Source organism: Thamnophis elegans, chromosome 5, assembly GCF_009769535.1.
Source record: "Thamnophis elegans isolate rThaEle1 chromosome 5, rThaEle1.pri, whole genome shotgun sequence".
Lineage (NCBI taxonomy): Eukaryota > Metazoa > Chordata > Lepidosauria > Squamata > Colubridae > Thamnophis > Thamnophis elegans.
The window spans coordinates 56,691,178-56,714,907 of NC_045545.1; the positions used below are offsets into that span (position 1 = coordinate 56,691,178).

Sequence of the window (23,730 nt, forward strand, 5' to 3'; positions counted from 1 at the left end):
GGAACTCTAAAGCTGGGTGCTGACAACTGAGAGGAAAGCAAATGAAGAGAATTATAAATTATACCTTTCTCTCACTGGGAACCTGGCTGTTCAGTGCTAAGACACAGACTCTGTTTTCTTTTCTGTATTGAAGGGCAGTCTCAAACCAGCATTTATAAAGACAGTGTTGATTCTAAAGTCATCACCCATAGTGACATGGTTTCAAAATTTGAACAAAGCTTTTGTTGAATTTTAAAAATGGTAATTGCTAAAAAAATTTTCCTGCCATACCTGTCCCCATCAAAATTGTACTTGGATGTATTGTTCTTCCTGGGATGAAGAACTTTCATTTATTTGAAGATAATTATCAAATATTTCATTTTCTTTGACAAGACAAAGAATTTTCAGCTGATTCTAGCTGGTAAATAATTTTTGCAAAATGGCTTTTGGGAGGGCTGTAGATCGTTGAAAATATTTATGAATAAAAAATTGTACCATGCCTTTTAGATGTGCTCAAGTAACAATAATGCAATTTTTTTCTGTCCAATTATTGTTTTGTTTGAATTATTGGGGGGAAAATAGGGAGTATCCTGACTAGAGGTACATCCTAAATAGACACTAGTAAAAAAAAGGGCAGAAATCATTTGGTTTTGAAAATTTCAACTTGGTTGAATTTCTATTTTGTGAGGAATTATTTGGACTCTGCTTCAAGTGATTTGTTTCTTGATACAATATTATAGGCAGTTTAGGTACCTGGCTATGCTCCATTCAGGCTCAATCCGATGAACTTTTGGATCATCAATGTATTCAAATTGTAATGTGCTCTCTAGCTGGGCCCGGTCCACGCTGACAGAAACATGCACTGGTCCAAGACCATGGGTAGAAGGTGCAGACACACACATAATCTCATTAATTGACCTCCTATAAGGGAGAAAGAAATCTTTGGTTAAAAATATGAATAAAGAATAGCACCACTTATTGGCAACAATGGGAATCTTTGGGATTCATTCTAAAACAGTTGAATAATAATATTTCAGTGAGATATGATTTTTAATAGATAAACTCTAGTAGCTATTTTATAGTCATGACCCATAAAAGCATGAATATTCATGTATTTTCAGCTGAAGTCATTTTTATTTCTGCATACAATAAGCATACTTCATTTAAAGTTTGGATTGTAATTAAATCATGATTAAAAATTCTGATGCTGCAGTTCTCATTTTTTTGGAAACATGTGGGAAGGCCCTGACTTTACAATCTTGGAATTCACATCTGCTGAAGTATAAGTATCTGCCAAAATTTTGTTTTCTGGAAAAAAAAACCTGGACTGAATAAATTCGATAATATGTATTAATTTCATTTATTTATATTACAAATGTGTATGCCATCTATCCATAAATGACTTTGCATGGCTTACAATTAAAGATGTACAAAATATCAGTTTCAGAATGGAACATTCCAAAATATTTCTGTAAAGCTTCATTTTGATTCCATGCCCTTCTACTGTTCTGGGAGTGATTTATTGCATCTGTGTGGTCTGGAGGAAAAACAGAACACTATATTTCTGAAAGCAACATTTTGCACTTCCATCTCTACTTCCAATATAAATATAAATATGTTTGTGTGCATGTGTTATTCATAGATGATTTGGGTTGAGAGCAGGGGTGGGTTTCAAAACTTTTTACTACCTATTCTGTGGGTTTGGTCTATTTTGTCAGCATGGCTTGGCAGTCATGTGACAGGGTGGGCATGGCCATCTTGATGTCACTCACCAGATGTCATGGATTAGGTAAAATGTGGTGAAGCTCACTTAACAATGCTCTTGCTTAGCAACCAAAATTTTGGCCTCAATTGTAGTCATAAGTCAAGGTCTATCTCTGCCTTCCTCTGCATGGCAGTCTTGTTCCAGTAAACTCCTTCTCTTTTTTGGCAATTTTCCTCTCTGTTAGAGGAAAATAATCCAAACTAATCCAAAATACCCCCCCCCCCAATAACTGCTGAATGTCACTTTGCAAACCTGAGCAGCTTTTCAATTTAAAGTAGGATTCCAAAGTTTGCAGCTTTAAGACTTGTGGACTTCAACTCCCAGAATTCCACAGCCAGGCATGCTCAGTTCTGATTTAAAGTGACAGCATTTGTTTTTCTCCTTTACTGAATCTCCTGGCAGAAAAGTAAGTTTCCTTCCTTCTTCCACCCTCCCTCCCTCCCTCCCTCCCTCTGTCTTACTTTTTTCCCCCTTATCTGAACCAGCAGGGGGGAAAACTTTTTTAAAAAAAGCTTCTGATGGGAGAACAGGTTCGGGGGCGTAGCCAAACCACCATTTTTACTACTGGTCCTATCTGGTGACTGGTGACTTTGGACCAGTCACTCTCTCTCAACCAGAGGTGGGTTCTCCCTACACAGTCCGGTATGCCAGAAGAGGTAGTGAAAATCTGGCATACTGGACTGTATAGGGAAGAACCCACCTCTGATTGAGAGACAGTGACTGGTCCAAAGTTGCCAGTTGGCTTTCATGCATAAAACAGGACGTGAACTCACAGTCTCCTAGTTTCTAATCTAGTGCCTTAACCACTAGATCAAACTGGGTGATCATATAAATATCTATAACTCTAAGAAGCCTGAAGGGACCTGTAAAAGCTTGCACACACACACCAGACGGCTAGATTAAAAAAAAAACAAGATTATACGAATTTTGCTCAGTGTCTTTAATGCTAATCTTGAGATAAATGACATAAACTTGAAAACTGCAAAAGAAATTTCAACCCTCATTTTTTTTGTACATTAAGGTTGAGTTTCTTTGAATAATTTGAAATGCTTTCCCCCAGCTTTTTTGTCATATGAGCTGAGTTTCTATTTAAACTAATAATTGTGCTAGAATGTAATCTGGATCCACAGGAGGGGGGGCTACTTTCCAGAAAGCAAAGAGGCAATGGAGCTTAGAAAATTTGGTCTACAAGAAGAGGGTTAAAATGGCTCTTCCCTGGCAGTTCCCAGTGTATATTTATAGTTATACAGATAATTGCTTTACTCTGGCAAGATTCTGTCTATGGATGATGAACTATAAAGGAAACTACTCAGAATTAACTCCACGTGTCATTTTTGGCTCTTGGGACTGACATCGTGGACTTATTTTCTATTTTTCCTTCCTCTAAACTATAATGCAGGAGATCTGCCAATCAACAGAAGCCTGTTCCATTTAGACGATCTCACCAATCATAAGAACATTTGCATATTCACATAGGAAAGACAAAGTTTGGATTGTGCTGTATGCATGTGCAAATATAAGAAGGGAAGGGGGGAGTATGGAATAAACGTCTTTTACATCAATTATTTCCTTCCTATTCAAAATCATCATCAAAACCATTTAATCCCCAGAGAAGAAAATATTAGGAAATCTTGTGTTTTTTCCACTATGTATATGCTCAGCAGGAGGTGAAGGGAAGGGCAGGGGAATGCAAGAAAGGATAACAAATGGCAGTAAAAAAATGAAGTTACTCAAATATGAGCCTTCATCTCCCTTTCTTGAGTCCTATTTCTGGACATAATAATGGTGGCAAAAACAATAATTATATGGTACACCTAGTTATGCTTACAGATACATTCCTGGTATGAAGATGTATAGTCAAAAAATGGAACACTGGTGATCCTTGCCTTTTTTTTAAAAAAAAACCTGTTATAACCATCAATAATTACAATATTAAATTGTGAACTACTTGAGTAAACAAATTAAATATACAACATAAGCTTTAATTTATGCTTAGTATTTGGCTCCTTTCATTGGAATAAAGGATGAACAAATAAATTAAAATGTTTTATGGATTCTTCAGTTCAGGTTTCAGGCCAGGTACTCCAGAAATCTGCATCCTGATTTTTAATATCCTCACAAAATTCATAATCTTCTGATGTGCCCTTGGAAAATACAAAGGTAAAGGATCTAATAAGTGTTATACCCATGCAAACCTTAGGTATATGGTAAGTTTTTGTTATATCCCCAGTGTTTTGGATGGTGCTATATTTCTTAAATACTTTATCATGAGCATAGTGGATTTTGTACTACACTTTTCCAAATAATTAAATATTAAGTACAACATCTTGTGGTTATATGAAGAGAACTGGAATTGATGTATTGTATTTGAAAAGAAAAAAAATACTGCAGGATGCATTTTTTTTAAAAAAAAAAACATCATTCTGTTTCTTTGCCCAAAAGAGTAAAAGGGAGTTCCTGGTCTGAAAAAAAAAATCATAAATTTGATTCAAAGGATGGGCAAAGATATTAAAGAGTAAAGAAATAGAGAAGGAATAATAAATAAATGATAACATGGATAGAGGGAAATGGGCAATGTAAAATTAAAAGAAAGAGAAAAGACGTAGGCTATGAATTGTCACATCACCATGCAGCCTGGCCATAACAACAGACAATTTAGGGGAACTGGAATCCAGTTCTCTATCTATCAGTGGCCTCGTGTGAGAATAGGCATTTTAACATGCCATAGACCAGATTTCAGAGAAATCTGCTTAGTCCTTGTATAAGATCCAAAGCGACACATCACTGCTGGCAAAGAGTTACTGCAAGCTCCCTGTGATCAGTTAATTAGCTTTCTGCGCTATTACCATGTCGTCATGGTGAATTTCTCCACTCCTCCGATCAGAGGCAGGAGAATAGAAAGAAGCTGTAATTACAGTGAATCTCATTAGAAACTGCTTCATCTAATCAGTCTCCTGCACATCATGAGTACATGCCAAGTTCATCACCTATAAACCAGGCAGTTTATGGAAGGAAGAAAGAAAGAAGACCATGTCATGACCTTGTATGGAAAGGCAGGGATAAATAGTATGCTGTTAGATTTTAGAAATGTTGTTTACTAGATTATATGGGCAAATAAATGATATAGTGAATTAGAAAGAGTTCTTAAATTTAGCCATACATTTAATGGAATATTTATGTTGCATCAAACAGACATTATCATTTATTTATTCCAAACTTTTCCTTAGCTGCAAATAGAAAAAAAGGGGGGGAAATGCTTGGGTTGATTTATAAATTCTAATTTATAAATTCTAATGGTGGTATATGCCACAAAGAAGGAATAATGAAGATAAATAATTTGTGACTTGGGTGCCCACAAGACTATACCTGAATGACAAACTATGAAGAATGTGAAAGGACCATCAGTATTTATCAAGTGACCAAGTGGGCTGGTTTTGTCTGGCTTGGATATCTGGGGAAGTGTGAGGATTGTTGAGGGGGCATGGATCTGTGGCAGGGTTGGGAGCTAGCTGACTGATTTTGGAAAAGTCCAGGCAATGTCCTGCTGTGACAACCTAGAGGGCAGGAACTGTCTTGTCCCATTAGTGATTCTGTGTCTGGAAGGGGAATGTGACCAATTCCATGCCCTAAAGGAATCTGATGTAACTAATGTAGCCAGATGGCTTAATTGCCGAGACTTTGCAGCCCTTTGGAAGTTATGCCAGTCTGCTTCCTAGAAAAGTAACTAGATTTATGATTGATGGTTGGGAGGAAGATTGGGATTGGACTGAAAGTTGATTGTGGGGCACAATGGTGAAGGAAGGGAGGGAACCGACCCATTTATTTTACCCCTCCCCCAGAGATAGGATGGGATGGCTTGTCAGAATCACTAATGGGACAAGATAGCTTGTCTTAGGTTGATGACGTTGCATGTTTGTTGCCCTATGTTTGATGAGTATAGAGTATAGAGGGAGATGGCATGATAGGTTTTGAAGGTGAGTTGGTAGGAGATGGTTTAGAAGAGTATGTGGTCAGGAGCACCTTTGTACTTACTTGCCATTTGAATATGGGGGATTTGTGTTTGTCTTGTGAATGGAAACACTAATGGTTGATGGTTGAGGGGAGGAAACAGGGAGTAGGGACCCTATTCAAAATGACCCTAGTGACTTCTAGATCAGAAGGAATTGATGAAACATCTGAAGGGTTGTTGTATCAGTTCCATTAGGTAAGCCAATAAAGAAATCAATTCTATAGGATGTCTATATTTTTTAAAAAACTGAGATTGACTATAATTACAGAATCTTGCAAGTTTTATTTTGCTGTATCTCCTCCTCCTCCTTAAAGGTCAATAAATTAGGGAGGTGTCTGTCCCAGCCACTTCTGAATATTATCTGTATATTATGGACTTAACATCAAATCTGGAAAATTTCTGCCTTTCAGCTTCAGAGGCCCCTTGAGGAAGTTGACTATATGGACCATTTTCAATGCAGATTCAGCCTGGAATATGGTACAGAGATATAGTAGCTTTGATCACACTGGTTAGTTACTTGTGGCAAGTCCTGGATGTGTGGTGCCTCTATCCTGATGCTTCTTATCTCTTGGTGGCTTTTGCTATCATTGACATAGTATCCTGATCTGCCTTTTTCTTTAGGCATTTGAGTCTAGTTTAGTGGAATTTTGATTGTTTAATTATTATATCTGGTTATTTTATATGTTGGGTTGTTTAATGTTGTATGAATATCTTTACTTTTTATTGTTTGCTTTGTAGTAGACTGCTCAAAGTTACACTGCTGGGTGACCTAATACTTCCATTAAATATATATATGTGTATGTTCCTTTCTGATAGTCAACAACAGCAGAAAGATTACTAGTAAAAGATATCCAAGTATGTTTTTATGCTAATGAATTATGTGATACCACTGTTTGTATGTTGGCCAACAGAGCTAATGAAACCGTGTAATCAAGAGGAACTCTGCAAACATCAATATTGCATCCCAGAGTCCGTTGAGACAGTTCCTGCATAACTCTAGGCTCAAAAAGTTATTTGAGAAGCAAATGCCATAAAGAAAAAAAAACCTCCTCTGTAGATAAGAAATGAAAAACCCCCTGTAATGTAACTATGCACATTTCTTCCTATCTGTTCCAAAGGTATAAATGAACTCTGTCCTATTAGATAAGGAGATACTAAATCAGTTAAATCAAGTCTACTCATTAACATGTCATTCCTTATCTCTCCTTTTCAATCCAGGCACAAAGTGGATGCTGGGATGTTTTATCTCTTCAGATGCTGAAGAAAGCAGCACTAATATGAAAAGTCTCAGTAATTCAGCTTTGGAAATGTTAGTTATGCTGCAGGCAAATTGTACAAAAGCAGCAGCAAGTGGCATGCAAATCCCTCACTCCTTGCATCTGATTAACTTGCATCAAACATCATGGAACATCATTCCCCCAGAGATTAGAACAGCTCCCACTCGAATACTCTTCCAGAAGGCCCTGAAGATCTGGTTCTGCCAGTGGACCTGGGGAACCCAGAGCAGGATAGAGCCCTTTAAATGGCTCATGTGATTTGCTGTCGCAGAGTGTTGGTGTGTGATTTTATATTATACTACATTAATTTATTTTATTATTCTTATTATTTTAAATGTGGTTTTATATTCAGTAAGCTGCCTTGAATCATCATGGCTGAATAGGTGGCAATAAAAACAAACAAACAAACAAATAAAGTTCAGGTTGGAAGGAACAACCAAAAGGCTTTTTTATTTCCTGAAACAGTTCCTTAAATTTCCTATTTCTTTACAAGAAGATATGTCCAAGCATCCTCTTATTTTAACCACAATAAATTTTCTCCTTCAATTTATGTTTCATTTTATTTTCATCAGGAAACTAAATTTATACATGGAGTTTCTACATGGCCTTCAGACTCCTGGCACCAGGGGTGGTATTCACTTACCTTCCCTACTGGTTAGCAAATGTGAGTGCATACGCAACCTCTGCATATGCACTCAGCCTTTCATGCATGCTCTTTTGGCAAAAAAGAGCCTAAATGGGATGCCATAGAACCGGGGCGGGTGGGAGGGACCACCTGCAATTTCCAATACAGTTCAGGCAAACCAGTCAGAATCAGTAGCATACCACCTCTGCCTGGCACCCATATTGCGGTACATATGGATGAAGGAGATGGGTTTGTATCATGAACCAGGCCACAGTTTTACTTGCTTTGACACCTCTACACCGTTGATACTGAGTCTAATTTAGGAGCCTAGGAACCCAGCTTGACACTAACTGGCAGGGACTCTTCAGGTTTTCTAATGGAAATATTTCTCATTCCACTTGGAATTGCCAACTATCTATATTATAAACTCCTCTAACCAATTTCATAAAGACTATAACATGATATATTTTTGGACTATTGCCATGAATATTACAGAAAGTATTAATGTAGGTTTGGGTTTATTAAATGATTCATTTTGTCATCAGAGTAGTACATGCTTATTAAACATTCTTATTTGTGATTTTAAGTTTTCTTGAATTTCCCAATTCAACTATATTATATAAAGCTTGTTGCCCAACAGGTTATTATTGTTCATTGTAGTTTCAGAAGAAATCTCAAACCATAATTTATATTTTAATAACAAACACAACACAGTAATTAGTAGATGAAGCATGTTATGCTGTTATAATATTTTTGTTACATATATATATTGCTTGATATATTCAAGTGAAGTGTAGGTATATTAATATTAAACTGAAGCCTTTGATTTACACATTTATTTCAAAGTGTGAATGATCCAAATATTTTGAAGGGGAGGAGAGAGTCATGTGTTGACTTTACACAGTTGTTCTAACTTCCAATCTGGAGTGACAGAGCATATTCCACTACTCTTTGAGCATTCACATAATTAAGGACCCAGGTTTTAGATCTTGGGGAGAATTTTCATGCACTATGAAGACTCTTCACTAAAGATGATTGATCTCTATCTACATGTGAAGAATGACAGAAACAGGCTGACCGCTGGATAAATTTTAAGCATCCTAAAAGGGAATTTCTTCTTGAGGTAAATGTTGAATTATTACTTAGAAATTTTCGTGAAATCAATTTGTACACATATTAAGATTTTAGAGGAAGATGATTTTTATTTCCATGACTTTACATTGAACATTGGTTAAATTAATTTAAGCAATTTAGCCTCTAGTCCTTATAAAGCCTGGACAGACTTTGTCATTCTGAATTGTATCAATGATATAAAACCATACTCATATATTGCCCAATAATTTCCATAATAAAGTTGAGGGTTCAATACAAAATAATTGTTTGCAATGATTTTACATTCATGCAAAATTTCAATCATAAAAATTGAACATTGACTACTTTGATTCTCTGATATCAATCAGTATGCTATATAGGTCTAATTAAACCTAGTATTATTTTATGTAACTGACTACAGAGCAGAAGTATATTTTGTTCATAGATATTTCATTATCACCACTGTAGCATGTCCTTTGTTTAAATACACAAAATTAGAATATATAAATTTATGGTGCTTCAAGTTTAATAGACATGACAAAAATGCAACATTGCTTTTTTGGGTAAGAAGTAACAAAAGAGATATATTTTTATCACTTTAAAAATATAGAAACTAAAGCATAGATTTGTGAATTCTAAAAGAAAAGAAAAGTAAAGCTTCATTCTTAATTTCTGTCACTCAACCTCTTTCCCATCGCACTGGGAGGCAGGCACACCTGCTGCTTTCATAGTTAGAATAACAATAAGAGAATGGAAAGAGATGCCTGCTTCTCCCCCCCTTTTCCCCCTTCTAGCTCTCTTTTAATTTTGTGCTGAGAAAAAATGGGCTGGAAAACATGTAAAGGGATTTGAGCAACAGAATATGTGAGAGACTTGGGGTAGAAGCAGGATTTTGATATACAAAAGGAAAGCAATAAATAAAAGTAATCAGCATAAACCCAATTCACTGTTATGCAGCGTTCATCAAAATCAGCAACAGCATAGTTCAAGGTGATTTATTAGACGTTAAGTGTTTAAAGTTGGTGTGGCTTTAACAATGCCTATGGAAGTTCAGTTAAGTTTGTTTAGAACATATATTCACATAAACTCAAATCTACCCCCCCCACAACTCTCTTACCCATAAAACTCGCAGGTCTGATTACCCAGCAATACTGACACACTGCTGCCAGCTCCCAGAAAATGGCCAGTAATGGTCACCATAGTCCCTCCTGACTCTGGTCCACGGCTGGGACTCAAATAACCCACAGCAGGATTCTTGGAAAGGAAACAAAACAAAATATAAAACAAGTTCAATTGTTTTGCTGTAATGTTATTCCAGATGATTATATAGTGAGACAAGAACGACCTTTAGGTGAAGGGTTGAAATAGACAAATATATAATCATATTAGTTAATTGGTTATTTTTTCATTATGGTACTGACCAAATTGTACAACTAAACAAGTTACAGATAGTTACTGTTTCAAGTAAAATGAACTGCAGATGTTAAAATTCTAAAATCATCATCTAGATGAGCAAGGCATTTTTACAGACAATACAACAAAATTTTGTCAATTTCAGGAAAACTGAATTCTACTGGTTTGCCAGTAAAAGATGTGTTATATACAAAACATTTCAGAATTGTCTGGGTACTTCATTGAACAGGGAGTTATGAAGCAGGCCTTTGTATCTTTATAAAAGATATTATATCAGAACATGAACTACAAATTACATAGGTCCTTCTCCAAAAGGTAGAATATAACTTCATATAATTAAGTGATTTTTCTCCAACTTTCTGTTTGGACTACAGTGTTTTTGATAGAAACTACCAACATTACCAACTAACTGGCTGAGGAGTTTGGCAGCTTTAATTTAACACAACTGGAGGACATAAAGTTGGTGTGAGAATATGCAGACAGTCCATGTACTTTCATTTTATTTTAATTCTTGGATGTATAATGTCTATACGAAGCATTCTATTTTCTAGAAACAAATACCAGTGATGTGAGAGAACACAACTTCCACCAGCTGTCTGCTAACAATTGAAAATAAATTATACTGCAGAGTAACAATGATATCATCAAATTTTGAAAATCTCAGAAGGAAACGCTTCCTGATCTTATTCTCATCTATGCTACAAGTCCATAGATGAAGATCAGAAAGGGAAACAAATATAGCGTAAGAATAGCTAGTCAACAGGATAGTTTCTGGAAACTTGGTTTGATCTATCTATATCATGGTTAACTCAGAAGAACAGGTGAAAATAAGTTTAGCCAAGTATAGTGAGCATGTTAGGAATATTTAAATGGAACAAGATATCCCATGCCGCATTGGGTCATCATTTTTTGGTATTTGGTATTTATTGTACATTTATAGGCCGCCCTTTTCCCTGGGGGGACTCAGGGCGGCTTACAATAAAAGGGGAAAGGGAGTGTAGGACAAATATAAAAAGAAATGTGAACGAGAATAAATCAAACAATAAAACACAACATTCACTCGACATTCGGGAGGGGCGAAAGTAAAACTTATCCCCAGGCCTGACGGGCTAGCCAGATCTTGAGGGCTGTGCGGAAGGCCTGGACGGTGGTGAAGGTACGGATCTCCACGGGGAGATTATTCCATAGCGTCGGAGCCGCAACAGAGAAGGCTCTCCTCCGAGTAGTCGCCAGTCGGCACTGACTGGCGGATGGAATACGGAGGAGGCCAACTCTATGCGATCTGATGGGACGCAGGGAGGTAATTGGCAGAAGGCGGTCTCTCAAATAGCCAGATCCACTACTATGGAGCGCTTTATAGGTGGTAAGTAGGACCTTGAAGTGCACCCGGAGATCGACAGGTAGCCAGTGCAGCTCACGGAGGATCGGTGTTATGTGGGCGAACCGTGGTGCGCCCACGATCACTCGCGCGGCCGCATTCTGGACTAGCTGAAGTCTCCGGGTGCTCTTCAAGGGCAGCCCCATGTAGAGCACATTGCAGTATTCCAGCCTGGAGATCACAAGGGCTCGAGTGACTGTTGTGAGGGCCTCCCGATTCAGGTAGGGCCGCAACTGGCGCACCAGGCGAACCTGGGCAAATGCCCCCCTGGTCACAGCTGAAAGATGGTGGTCAAAACTCAGCTGTGGGTCCAGGAGGACTCCCAAGTTGCGGGCCCTTTCTGAGGGGTATAAGTTTTGTCCCCCCAGCCTGAGTGATGGTACGTTGGTCAAATTTTTGGGAGGAAAACACAACAGCCACTCGGTCTTGTCTGGGTTGAGTATCAGCTTGTTTGCTCTCATCCAGTCTTTAACGGCCTCAAGACCCCGGTTCATCACGTCCACCGCTTCATTGAGTTGGCACGGGGCGGACAGATACAATTGTGTATCGTCCGCATATTGGTGGTATTTTATCCCGTGCCTCCGAATGATCTCGCCCAGCGGTTTCATGTATATGTTAAATAGTAGGGGGGATAAGACCTAACCCTGCGGCACCCCATAAGTTAGGGGCCTCAGGGACGATCTCTGCCCCCCCACCAACACCGACTGCGACCTGTCCGAGAGGTAGGAGGAGAACCACTGTAAAACAGTGCCGCCCACCCCTATCTCCCGCAGTCGTCGCAGAAGGATACCATGGTCGATGGTATCGAAAGCCGCTGAGAGGTCAAGGAGAACTAGGATGGAAGCACGGCCTCCATCCCTAGCTCTCCAGAGATCATCGGTCAATGCGACCAAAGCGGTTTCTGTGCTGTAACCGGGTCTGAAGCCAGACTGGAAGGGGTCAAGATAGTTAGCTTCCTCCAAGGTACGCTGAAGCTGGAGGGCCACCACCTTCTCAACAACCTTCCCCACAAAGGGGAGGTTGGAGACTGGACGGTAGTTATTAAGGTCAGCTGGATCCAAGGACGGTTTCTTCAGGAGGGGCCTCACCACCGCTGTCTTAAGCGCGGTGGGGAAGTACCCCTCCCGAAGAGAGGCGGTAACAACCACCTGGATCCAGCCTCGTGTCACCTCACTGCTGTTGGCAACCAGCCAGGAGGGACACGGGTCCAGTATACAGGTGGAGGCACTCACAGCTCGCATAGCCTTGTCCACATCCCCAGAGGCAACTTCCTGAAACTCAACCCAGAGATGGTTTGCCAAGTCTTCCCCTTGTGTCCCGGCTGGATCTGCTGGAGTGGAGTCCAGGTCTGATCGAAACCGGGCAACTTTGTCCGCCAAGAGCTGGACATACTCCTCAGCCCTACCCTGTAAGGGGTCCCCCGTCTCCCTCCTATTTAGGAGGGAGCGGGTTATCCTAAACAGGGCAGCTGGGCGGGACTCGGCGGACGCTACCAAGGAGGCAATGTATGTTCTTTTTGCTGTTCTTAGAGTCCGAATATACTCCTTGGTGCATGCTGTTAAAAGTGCCCATTTCGACTCGGACCTATCGGACCTCCACGAGTGCTCTAGGCGTCTCCTCCGGCGCTTTATCTCCCGGAGCTCCTCAGTGAACCAAGGAGGCCTCTGGGGGCTGCTGACCAGGAGCGGCCGTAGTGGCGCAATCCGGTCTAGAGACCCCGAAGCTGCCGAGTGCCAGGCAGTGACGAGGGTCTCCACCGAACTGTGGACGAGGGTATCAGGAATAACCCCAAGCTCTGTCTGGAACCTAACAGGGTCCATAAGTCGCTTGGGGCGGAACCACCTGGTCGGTTCCTCCTCCCTACGGTGGGGGTTTGGCTTCCGGAAGTCTAGCCTCAGTAGGCAGTGGTCTGACCACGGCAGGGGTATGATCTCATTACCCCTCAGACCAAGATCGTAACTCCACTGCTCCGAGAGGAATACGAGGTCAAGTGTGTGACACGCTGAGTGGGTTGGGCCTCGAATTACCTGAGTCAAGCCATGTCATGGAAGCCATGAACTCCTGCGCTCCATCAGAGTGTTCACCGAGCGAAGGCAAGTTGAAGTCCCCCAGAACCATAAGTCTAGGGAACTCAACTGCTAGCTCGGCTACTGACTCGAGGAGCGAGGGGAGGGCTGCTGCAACGCAGTTGGGAGGCAGGTACGTAAGCAGCAGACCCACTTGACCCTTGAGGTCCAGCTTCACCAGCAGGGACTCACACCCGACAGAGAAACAAAATGACCCTGGCTGGGCAAAAAGATGAGTGAGGGAGTGATTTCCCACTTGCTCCCATCTTCCCCATTACATTTTTTTTGTGAGGGGCAGGGAGCATCAGAAATCTCCCTCCCTCCCTCCCAACTTTCCAATTTACTTTACTTGTGAGAAGCTTTTAGGGAGAAAATCAATGGGGAAGCCTGCACAAAATTGCAAGTCCAAGGAAAGCAGGTAATTAAGTGGCTATTGATGACTGTGGAAGAGAGTGAAGGGCTGAGTAGGCCAGAAATGGTATGTGTGGGTGCATGAGAAGTATTGCATGGGTTGGGAAGTCTGTGTAAGTATATGACATGTCATGTGGTTTTCTCAGATGTGCCAACAAGGCTCTCTTAATAAATTGGAACTTTGAGCAATACTTTGACTTGGACTCTGATTTAATTTTGGATGCTATTTGGGATACTGTCCAGAGTCCTGAGTCCGAGCACTGACCTGAACCCAGGCGGTGCAAAGACTCAGTGAAGATGGAGGAATAGAAGAAAGTCACAGGGAAAGCAGCAGATGACAGATCATCTATCTATGTCAAGACCATTTATGTGCCTTCCAAAGTTGTGGTGGAAGCCGTGGAGGCTATGGAGAGAGAACACCAGCTGGGAACTGGGCACAAAGAGCTGGCCCCTAGGCCTCCCTCACAAACAGAACTAGCTCTGCAAGATGAAGCCTCTGGATTTACCGCCCCTAAGGAGTTTCTGTTGGAGCCACAGGGGTGGGTGGGAGGGCAGTCTCGACCCACAACTGGAGGGAACCAAAGCAAACGAAAGAACCCTGACAGATGGTATGCCATTAGGGATGGTGAACAGAGGGTAGTGGAATGGGTTGGGAAGAGTGCCTGAGGGTGTTTGGAAATATGCAAGAGATGTCATGCAGGTCAGGATTAGAGCACGGATAAGAAAGGGTGTGCAGGGGTACCTTAGAGCTGCCACGTGGGTTGGTGAAGGCATGCAAGAGGGTGTTGACTGGGAATGGTGAGTAGGAATATGGTGGATGTTACAAGAGCTGCTGAATGAATTAGGGAAGGTGTGTTGAAGATGTCACAAGTTGGGGAAGCAGGTGGAGGCATGGCATGGGCCAGGAAAGTTGGATATCTTCCTCCCTGTTCCTCCCTCCTTTCCTTTCTTCCATGCCTCTTCCCTTTGCTTCTCCTCCCAGCAGGACAAGCTGTTTCCAGATGGGGGAGGGAATGAGGAATGTGAAATTGGTGAAATTGGCTGGGAAACTATCCCAAAACATTGAAAATGAATATTACATAACATGACCATAGGAGGAGTCCAGTAGCAGCTGAAAGCACTGAAGTAGCGACAACTTTCCCAAATTATATTAATGCAAACTACGTATGTGTCTGCTAAGACTCAACCATGATTTGATGTCACATATCTATATATCCATCCATCCATCCATCCATCCATCCATCCATCCATCCATCCATCCACCCTGTTTACTATTAGAGATGGTTGTAGGGTTTTTTATATATTTGTTTTTAATTTTTATAACTAACTAAAGTTTTCAGTTATATTATGGCACTTTTCTACTTTCTACCAATGCTCCATCAAATGTCTCCAATTTGATGATGTAGTTACGCAATGAATATAACTGTTTATTGTATTCAGATCATCGCATTTTTAGATTTCATACAAGCTGCTTTGTCTCATTTGGTGATCAAAGAAATCAGTGTCTTTGAATAGGCCTATTTTATTTTATTTTTTAAAAATACCTCAACATCAAGGAATTTAAAAATCATTAGGGAAAAAAACTATATATGGAATGATCACAGAAAGATTTTCTACAGTTATGAGACATTTTATATTGAACTCTGAGTTTTATTCTCTATAATGATGCTTTAATAACATTGCTGTAATCTAAAGAGATGATTGATGCTTAGGAATTCCTGCTTAGATTACAGAATAGTTCTTTTGAGTCATGGTTTTTGTCTTAGTTGCACTGAAATAATGATCACTGCCAGAGAAAATTGTTTTATAAACTATAAATGAAAAGTAAAATAGCATTAATACAACATAGCACTTACTTCTACATATACTGTAGTGCAAAAATTGTATTTTGAAGATATTTGAAATATTTGGTTCTTAGTATTATTTGGTTCTTGATAGGTAAGTGATTTTTAATTGGTCTTAATTGATTTTAAATGGTTCTTTAAAAGACTTTGAAAGATTTTGCATTTAGAACCCTGCCATTTGCATGTTCGTTTATCAAGGGAGGAAAGAGAGATGTCTGCAGAATTTATTTTTCCAAGGTTTCATTGCCTTTTACCTAACTTAAGCTTATGATTCATCTGCCAAATATGGAAATGGACCAAGCAGTGACAAATGTTATGCTAGAAATTTATTATCAAAGGATCAGACTAAATGTGAAGACGGCAGCCAACATTGCTGGTGATAAAATAATAGAATATATAAAATGAATGACTGTGTCTACCACAATGATATGGAACCTCTCATTGAGCCTTTTAGCTTCAGTTACAAGCCATACTCTCTTTGATTCCAGACATGAAATGTAGAAAAAAGATTTTGTGCAGCTTTCCTGAAATCAAGCACAAATTTATGCTCCACGATATGAGTATGCAAGTAATTTGAAAATGCATGTAATAGTGTCATGTTAAAGTGTATACCTATTTCTTAATTAAAGTATAAAAAACTATAAAGTATAATAGCATATTACATAGAAACTAACAGATCATAATATAAATTCACTTGTAAATGATAATTGCAATCAATCTTTCATATGCATTTAAAGTGAGTGCTCCTTTGTGCACAAGAGACTCTGAGGTTGTGTCTAATCTGTCAACAGTTGAACCTGATCCAGAACAGGTTAGTTGCAAGGCCAAGAAAGGCCTGCCTGTTGCCCAAGACATAAGATGCTTCCCTCAGAAACTCTTTCCAAAGCAGCAAGCTTGGGTTCGACTCAGCCTGCAGTTTTATGGTATCTAAATTTTGGGGGAACTTAATTTTGAATTAAGTTGCAAGGATAGGCTTCCAGGAAACAGAAAGCTCTTTTCTGCAGGTGTTGGCCTTGTATCTAGAAAAGGGAGAGATGTAGGAATATCCATGCCACTCTCCCAGGATCCCTTTCTAGGACCCTTTTCCATGACCTCCTTCATCACTTCTTTCAATGCCTGAAAAAGGGTCTAGCAGCTGCAAAAAGTTCCAATGAAATAAGTCTGCCATTAGGTTGTAAGGGCAACAAGGTGAAACCTAGGAATCTTCTCAGATGCAAAAGTGTTTCAGCAGCACTAACGTTAAGAAAGTTTGTCATTGTAACAAAAAAGAGGTTAAAACAAACAAACAAAAGTCCAAGCAATAAAAAGAAACTACATGTGTATTGCTTTTTCAGTTCATAAAAAGACAGCAATGGAAAATACGGTCTTTACATAATACATGTATGCTTAACACATTGCTGAATGGTGCTTTGATTTTTTTCATTCAAGCACTGGTTATCACTTAATGTAGCCCAAGACCATTGTCTTCCACACACTGATTTTTTTTAAAATGAAAATGAATACCCACCAGCCAAGGTATACATTGATTGATTGATTGATTGATTGATTGATTGAATGAATGAACGAATGGATGGAAACAGCTTTAAAAATAAATTAGATACCATCCATGAGCATAGAAACAGAATGTATTGTAATGTAAAAATGTAGGCAGCTGTGATGTTGCTTGTCAAACTAAAATGTACAGTCTACATGTGCAGTATCTCATTCCTCCAGTCTTCTGGTGACTCCACCTAATAGCCCATGGGAAGACTTTACTCCTTTTCTAGAAAGCAATGTCCCTGACCCTTGCCACCCTTGCCATTATTTAATATAATACTAAATGGATTGAATTAATCCTCTTCTCCTTTTAATACATATATTTTCAAGAAAGTTTCGCTTGCAAGAAAATCCTTTTATCTGCTAACCCAGATTCATTTTGCCCATTCATTATTGCCTGCCTCTTTTATGCTTTCTCCTGTCTATTTTAGGCCATTTTTTTGCTACAGAGGAAAATGTAGTTATAGTATTACTGATAAATGTACAAATAGATCAAGTTAGCCCTCTTGCTTAAAATTGAGGGTTCGCTCAAACCCTTCAGTGATGGCATTTATTTATCAAATAATATAGAGATTTTATGTTTATAGAATCATAGAGTTGACAGGTACCTTAAGAGGTCATTGAAGTTCAACTCCCTGTGCAATGCAAGATACAGTACAACATTCCCAGTAGATGACCATACAGTTTTCTGTTTTAAAACCTTCAGTAAAGGTGGAGGAGAAACTCATTCCATGTGGTAACTATTCTTCTTTCTGAACAAATGTACTTAAGTTAACTTTCTCCTAATGTCTAATCTGTCTCTACATCTTTGAGATTTGTCTTATTTGTTTTTATCTTACCTTCTGGGGCTAGGGAGAATGTCCAAACCATTTACAATGCAAATGCCATTCAAATATGTAAAAGAGCTAGCATGTCCTCCTTCAATCTTCCCTTTTGCAAGCTAAACATTCCTAAGTCTTTTGACTATTCTTTGTAGGACTTTGTTCCAGTTCTTTCACCATCTTGGTAGGCCTTCTCTAGACTTGCTCCAGTTCATCTACATCTTTTTATACTGGCTGTGCAGAACTGAATTCTATGTTTAAGTGAGGCCTGACTAAAGTGGAATAGGAATCATCTCACAGTGTCTGAGTTTTTAGCTCTTTTAATGCTGTCTAAGATGTCATTATCTTCTTTGCATACGTTGAACTTATGATCTTCTAATACCCAGCAAAACATAACTCATACGTTTTGCTCTTGAGGCAGATTTACCTCATTTGTATGTGGTTTTATATTCCTTCCTGTTAAATTTTGTTCTATTTGTTTTCACTAATTGCTCTAGTCCAAGTCTTTTTTGATTCCTCCTTCCTAAATATTAGTCATTTCTCCTAGCTTGGTACCATCTGCAAATTTGGTAAGCATTAACCCAACCCCTTATTCATATAATTTATAAAAATGTTGAACAGCACTGGGCCAAGGCAGAGCCCTCTCTCACTCTCCTCAACATGCCTCTCAAGGTAGATTCAATTCTATTTATAACTACACTTTGAGTACAGTCCTTGGACTGTGGATCCACCTGATATGTCTTATGTTCTTAAACCCATATTTGACCATTTTGTTAATTAAGGATGCTATAAGAGACTTCGTCAAAAGCTTTGCTGAAATCAAGATATGCTATATTCATGGCCCTTTTCCAATCAACCAGGCTAGTAATTCTATCATCAAAGGATATCACATTAACTAGGCATGATCTGTTTGGCATAAATCAGTTGGATCATGTTAATTCCTAGCTAAGTCCTCATAGACAATCTGCTTGGTAATATCAAGGACCTTGCCCAGTGCTGATATCAGGTTCACAAGCCTCCAATTTCTTAAGTCCTTCATCCTTTTTTTTGGAAAATGGGAAAGAGGAAACTCCATGTCTTCTGAGACCTTGCATACTCTTAAGACTTTTCAAAGATTACAAAAGTGCAATTCTGCAATTATCTCACTTTCTCAATATTTATCTTGAACTCCAGTTCATACACACATATACATACATACACACACACAATTCATACACACATATACACAGTTCATACACAGATACACATCTGTGTACATCTGCCTCTAGTGGCACAATGAGGGTCAAACAAGTCTTCCTTTACTTTCTGAGAGAAATATTTACAAAACTACTTTTCCCAGCCCACAATTATAATCATTAATAGCTTTTTGATACTTTTTGATACTTATAAAGTATGGTATAAATCACCAATGTAAGCCAGTTGTTGCTTTGCATACTTTTGAATTGAAACAGAAAGGGTATCTGCCAACAGTTTAATAGATGAATGGTTATAAATACTAAAGTAGGTAGATAATCAAACAGATAAATGTGAACATGTTTAGTGAACCTAAAAGGGGGACTCTCTACTGCATAATATTATTGTTTAGCAATATTTACCATTATTACAATAAGTTTCCATTTTAGTAATGAGCAACAGGTGCAATTCAATTTATTTATTGCTTCCTTTACAAATTGTGGACAGTTGGCAATTGCTAGGAAGTAGTTAGCACAAAATCAGTGAGGCCCAATAAGCCTTGTTCAGACCAAAATAGAGATGAAGAAGAGCCCCAGATGTGACTTTCAAGAATATAAATAAAAAGGTTCATAATTAAATAACAGAAGAGCACAATGATTGCTTCAGGAATGGAAAACCACAAAAAGAAAGTCTAGATTAAACATACTAATGGAAACTCTATTGAATTAGTGTTAATTTGTTATTTAAATGGAAAATACTTTCACATTAAGGAAAGATGGATGATAAAGAGAAAATAGGAGATGGGGAGAGGATGGAGGGGCAGAGAGTTTGTTTTAACTAGCCAAACAAAATTATTCCATAGTGTTCTAATATCTACATAATATAATGGAAGGTGGCAGTTCCATAGATTAATTCCAGTTAATTAAGTTCCATAGTAATAAAGTTTCACATTATTCCTTCCAGTTTGAAAAGGAAGGATAACACAGATGATCTCAAAAATGTTGCACTGTCTATATCTCAGAAGATCTAAAAAATAATTATAGTTAAAGCCACAGTTTGTCAAAGAAATTACCTAAAGCATTTAGTGCTAGAAATACTTTCTCCCAGGTGTCATGATTTTATGAGCAAAGAAATTAAAAAAAGATCTAGTCAAACAATGTAAAAGTTGTATATCAGTATAAGACTATGGTCAGACTTATAAGTTCAGCCAGTGCAAGCAGAATTTAAAGACAAACTAACATAGCCACTGGCAAATAATTATGCCATGACTCAGAATTAGGAAAAAAAACCTCACATACCATTGGCTCCAAATACTATTATTTGAATAGAATACCTTCATTTTCACACAATGACTTGATGTCAAAAAGGGAAGAGGGGAAAAACTCATAAGATCTGGGCAACTTATTTTATTTTCTCATTTTTTCATTACAATTAATGGATTTGATTTATATTTTACTTTTCTTCCTAGGGACTAGCTTTGAGGTGAGGCATCTGCAGTTATTCATCCTTGGATAAATTTTCATTATGATTACCGAAAAAGAGTTGAAGATAAGTAAAGTGACTTAAAGAAGTAAACCATGATATCAGTATATAAAATGCCACATTGGACATACTCTAATTTGAACCTATTAATAAATAGCATGTTAACTACTCGGGATCCTGCCAGCCCTTCTTTATTTGGTAGAAAAAGAAAGGACTATTTTGTGTACTGCTTACAGTATTTGGTCTATGTTTATCAATCAAGTAACAAGGATGGCTTGTAGGGTACTTACCACAAATGTGTAATGTTGTGCAGACTTGGCCACAAATTCTGATTTGCATTCTCCAATACAGAGGAGTGCAGGACCAGAGCTAATGTCAGGCTCAGCTTGCCCCATTTCACACACAATTCTGAAAATGTAAAATCCATAGTGAGTTCCATAATAAGAAAAATGCTATTATATATATGCACATTGTTCATGCCATAATAGTATGGCTGATGCTCTGGTCTGATGAATGAGCTAATTTTGAAGACTTCTTTTTTTTCCTATGCGGTAATTTAACAGAAGAGAAAGTCAGAATTAGATATAATTTTGCAAGCTGTAAAGTTGAGTGGAAAGCAAAGCACAAATGGCAAATGCATTATATTATTGAAAAGAAAGTGTGAAGTCCTTGAAGTAATGGATGAGGTCAATAATGAGAACAGCTCTCATTGTAGGTTGCAGTTTAATCAGCAACAGGCACACTTAATAAGATATGATAGAGTTGTCACATTTGTCCACATTAGAATGTTCTAATAGTGATGAGAGAATGAGTTAAATTGACATAAAGCAATAATATTTTGAGATAAATCGTGAATATGATATATTTGAAGAGAAAACATGAGTTTTCAAACAAGTAACTGTGTTGTGAACATAAATGAATGGTCCTCCTCTTAGCTTCTCTTTACATCTTCAATAAATATTTTGAAAAAAAATGGGACTGTGGCCATCTGCATTAGCATCTATGCTTTAATGGCATATAAATGGACAATATACATATAGATTCCTCCAAAATTTACAGGCCTGAGTGTAGATCCTGAATATGTTTAAGTGTACATGTAGTGTGTCTGGATTTGTAATTTAATATTGCCTAATAACCTTGAAGTCACACATGTTCACGATTGGTCACCATAACTGTACAAACTGAAGAGAAACATGGAAAGTGAATGTGTGTTTCTGTTTCCTGTGGGTTTCCTTGCTATTGTGATTTTATGTGTCTGATGATGGTTAATTCAATGTGCTGTATGTCAATAGGAAACTTATGCTTTCAGACTCAAGGAATAACCCTTTTTTTTTTTGCTTTCTACTAAGGATAGTCCTGAATGCAAATTAGTCATTTCACAACTGTTTGAAAGTTACAATGGCAGAGACAAAAATGACTTAAAATTGGTCTTTGCACTTGTAACTGTCACAGCATCCCCATGGTCGCTTGATAAAAATTTGGGTGGCATCTGGCATGTATATAACGGTTGCAGCATTCTGGGGTCATAATTGCTTTACTTGCTGGTCTGCTTCTAACAAGAAAAATTGAGTGGGGTAGCCAGATTTTCTTAATGACTGCATGAATCAATTAACAACTGCAATGCTTCACTTTATAACCATGGCAAGAATGATTGTAAAATTGGCCATGACTCACTTAATAGCTGCCTTGCTTAGCAACAGAAATTCTGATCCCAATGGACTTATTCAGTATTATATTATTCAGTTAAAGTTTTTATAAAGTTTATACTCAGCTTTGTGTGCTCACAACATTATCCTGAAGAAATCTACTCTATTTTATCCTTGGAAAAGAAAGCATAATAACAGGCATTGTGTCAGAGATAGACAAAGTATAAGACTTCCAGGGAGGATATTGTGAACTGAGGTCAGCTCTGCTAAAAGTGGAGTTGACAATCACTGCAAAAACAAAAGAAAACTGTTGAGTAGATTCTTTGCAATTTGTATCTGGATGAGTGCTTTAAATAACCTACAAGTATTCCATAAAATTACTTTTTTTGAGAAGACTGCAAGACAGCAATCTCTGGCAAATATGGGGTCCTGGGAGATGAAGGAATAGTCAACTTTTTGCTCAACCCATGGTTGGTGCCTTTAAAAGGACATTGGCTTCACTTCACATGCTTCTTTTTCAATCAATTTTGTGAATTTCTTATTAACAGGTTTTCAGCTATCAGGAACCTTTGGATTGACATGTTTTACAGTACTGGGTAAGTTTCTGCACTCAACTTTAGAGCTTGCATTGAGCCTGGAGGGGGGGAGGGTGTGATGTGATGGACTGTGGTGAAATAGTAGTTTCCCAGGAAGGAGAGAGCACATTCCAAGGAAGGGGTTAAGACAGGAAGCGATACAGCCTGGAGATGAATTGGAAAAAAGAAGACTTAGGATAGCCACTCCCTAGAATCTCTCAGGATATATAGGCTAGGGGGAGAGTAGTAAAAGTTTAGTCTCCGAAGATTCTGAACTTTGGTTGGCTTGATCTATGTCTTTCTTAGCCTGGCCTGAGAATTTCAAACCTTAGAGGAAAAAAAAGTTTTAAATACAAATTTAAACTTAAAAAAAATATTTTGAATTAACAGAAAAGGGTAATTAGATCTTAGGAAATTAGTGGACTAAAATAGTTTTGAAATATGATTTTTGAATTAATTATAAGAATCCTTCCAATGGGAAAATGTTTTTGCTTTGAAAATGATAATATTCAATGGCACAATCATATAATTAGCAAATTGTTTAATGCCCTAAATTCAATTAATTTGCACCTAGAGATTTAAATTCATTCAGGCTAAATAGGTATTCGCTAGCCAAGTTTTTTCATTAATGTTAAACT

General features: G+C 38.3%; 1 protein-coding gene across 2 annotated transcripts in view; it reads right to left on the minus strand.

The window, feature by feature from the left end:
• The window catches only part of PLXNA2 (plexin A2), a 443,424-nt gene that overhangs the window by 79,076 nt on the left and 340,618 nt on the right, over window positions 1-23,730 (minus strand). For both annotated transcript variants that reach the window (XM_032217579.1, XM_032217580.1), the window contains 3 exons: window positions 21,162-21,279; window positions 9,865-10,001; window positions 733-900 (listed from right to left, as the gene is read on the minus strand). In XM_032217579.1, the coding sequence (XP_032073470.1) occupies window positions 733-900; window positions 9,865-10,001; window positions 21,162-21,279 (423 nt within the window). The remainder of the gene's footprint in view (window positions 1-732; window positions 901-9,864; window positions 10,002-21,161; window positions 21,280-23,730) is intronic.